The 2,500-nt window shown below is 65.2% G+C and overlaps 1 protein-coding gene across 1 annotated transcript in view; it reads right to left on the bottom strand.

Annotated features, from left to right (window-relative positions):
* Window positions 1-2,500, bottom strand: part of LOC129716094 (SKI2 subunit of superkiller complex protein-like) — a 35,698-nt gene that overhangs the window by 32,055 nt on the left and 1,143 nt on the right. The window contains 3 exon segments of the mRNA XM_055665981.1: window positions 875-1,087; window positions 2,051-2,089; window positions 2,091-2,148. Coding sequence (XP_055521956.1) covers window positions 875-1,087; window positions 2,051-2,089; window positions 2,091-2,148 — 310 coding nt within the window.

Here is a 2,500-nt window from a genome sequence, read left to right as displayed (position 1 = left end):
TGGTTGAGGGCGAGGTGAGATGGGGGCAGTGGGTGAGGGGGTGGGGGTGTTGGCATGGGGGGGAGGGTGTTGCCTGGGTGGGTTGGGCTGGGCTGGAGGGGGGGTGATGTTGCCTGGGTGGGTTGGGCTGAGCTGGGGGGGGGGGGGGTGGGGGTGGGGATGTTGCCTGGGTGCGTTGGGCTGGGGCTGGGGCTGGGGCTGGGCTGGGCGTGGTTGTCAGTGTCCTTACCTGCGGCAGGTGGGCTGGGCTTGGGTTGGGCTGGGGGTGGGGGTTGGTTGTCGGTGGTCCTGTACCTGCTGCGGCAGGTGGGTTGGGTATGGGCTGGGCTGGGCTGGGCTGGGCTGGGCTGGGGCTGGGCTGGGTTGGGCTGGGTTGGGCTGGGCTGGGGGTGGGGGTTGGTTGTCGGTTGTCCTTACCTGCGGCAGGTGGGGTTGGGCTGGGCTGGCTGGGCTGGGTTGGTCTGGGCTGGGCTGGGCTGGGTTGGGCTGGGGTTGGGGGGTTGGTTGTCGGGTGGTCCTTACCTGCTGTGCAGGTGGGTTGGGCTGGGCTGGGCTGGGCTGGGCTGGGCTGGGCTGGGTTGGGCTGGGGTTGGGGTTGGTGGGTGTCGGTGTCCCTTACCTGCGGCAGGTGGGCTGGGCTGGGCCGAGCTGGGCCGGGCCGGGCTGGGCCGGGCTGGGCCGGGCTGGTCCGGGCTGGGCCGGGATGGGCCGGGCTGGGCCGGGCTGGGCCGGGGCTGGGCCGGGCTGGGTTGGGCTGGGCCGGGCTGGGCTGGGCTGGGCTGGGCTGGGCTGGGCTGGGCTGGGCTGGGCTGGGCTGGGTGGGCTGGGCTGGGCTGGGGCTGGGCTGGGCTGGGTTGGTTGTCGTTGTCCTTACCTGCGGCAGCTCACGGTCGGAACCCTTCAGTCGGGAGATACACTTCTGGAAGAAGACGTGGATCTCGGACTTCTCCACGGAGCTGGTCAGGTCGACGGTGGTCAGCATGTTGGCGTTCTCGTCGCAGCGGTTACGGGAGAACGTGAACGCCACCACCGGCAGGTTGTCCTTCTTCCTCAGCACGTCGATCAACGACAGCCACACACTCTTGTCCTGGGACGGGAGCCACAGGGCACACGTTGGCACAGGGCACCAATCCATGTTCCCCACAGATGCTGCCTGACCCGCTGAGTTACTCCAGCACTCTGTGAAACGTCACCTATCCATGTTCCCCACAGATGCTGCCTGACCCGCTGAGTTACTCCAGCACTCTGTGAAACGTCACCTATCCATGTTCCCCCCAGATGCTGCCTGACCCGCTGAGTTACTCCAGCACTCTGTGAAATGCCACCTATCCATGTTCCCCACAGATGCTGCCCGACCCGCTGAGTTACTCCAGCACTCTGTGAAACGTCACCTATCCGTGTTCTCCACAGATGCTGCCTGACCCGCTGAGTTACTCCAGCACTCTGTGAAACGTCACCTATCCATGTTCCCCACAGATGCTGCCTGACCCGCTGAGTTACTCCAGCACTCTGTGAAACGTCACCTATCCATGTTCCCCACAGATGCTGCCTGACCCGCTGAGTTACTCCAGCACTCTGTGAAACGTCACCTATCCATGTTCCCCACAGATGCTGCCTGACCCAAAATGCTGGAGTAACTCAGCGGATCAGGCAGCATCTGCGGAGAGAAGGAATGGGCGACATTTCGGGTCGAGACCCTTCCCCTGGTCTGAAGAAAGGTCTGAAGCCGAAACGTCGCCCATGACATTTCTCCATAGATGCTGCCTGACCCGCTGTGTTACGATTCTCAACTCCTCTTGTTATGAAGGCCAAGATTGGCTTTCTTCACTGTCTGCTGTACCTGCATGCTTACTTTCAGCGACTGATGAACAAGGACCCCCAGATCCCGTTGTACCTCCCCTTTCCTCACCAGGGGCCCTGTAGGCAGGGAGGGAGGGGGAAGGAAACGGAGGGGGACGGGGGGAAAGGGAGGGGGAGTGCCTTGTTGCCCCTGGGGTTCACCCTCCCCCGCCAGTGTCCCGACACCCTCAGGGGTGAGGGGGTCTCTCACCTGACTGGAGCCCCCGTAGTGAGCCGGCTGTTTGGCCCCCGAACGTCTGTGAATGTTTGCTGGTTCGCTCTTTCTTGGCTTCCACCGCCGCGTAGAAGCTGCGGTCACAGAGACGGGGAGGGGGGGTGGGGGGGGGGGGGGGGGGGGGAGAGGGGAGTGGGGGGAGAGGGGAGGGTGAGTGGGGGAGAGAGCGGAGGGGGGGGGTGAGAGGGGAGGGGGGGAGAGGGAGTGGAGCGGAGAGCAGGAGAGGAGGGTGAGAGGGGAAGAGGGGGAGAGGGGGTGAAGAGGAGATGGGGGAGGTGAATGGGGGGGGGAGAGGGTGAGGAGGGAGAGGGGAGGGGCGGAGGGGTTAGAGGGGAGTGAATGAGAGCGGGGGAGGAGCGGGGTGAGTGGGGGAGAGGGGCGGGGGGGGAGGGGGGAGAGAGGGTGATGCGGTTGGAGCGGGGGTGA

This window comes from Leucoraja erinacea, unplaced genomic scaffold (assembly GCF_028641065.1).
Source record: "Leucoraja erinacea ecotype New England unplaced genomic scaffold, Leri_hhj_1 Leri_166S, whole genome shotgun sequence".
NCBI lineage: Eukaryota > Metazoa > Chordata > Chondrichthyes > Rajiformes > Rajidae > Leucoraja > Leucoraja erinaceus.
The sequence above is the reverse complement of the archived record's forward strand: the minus strand, read 5'-3'. Positions and strand labels throughout refer to the sequence as shown.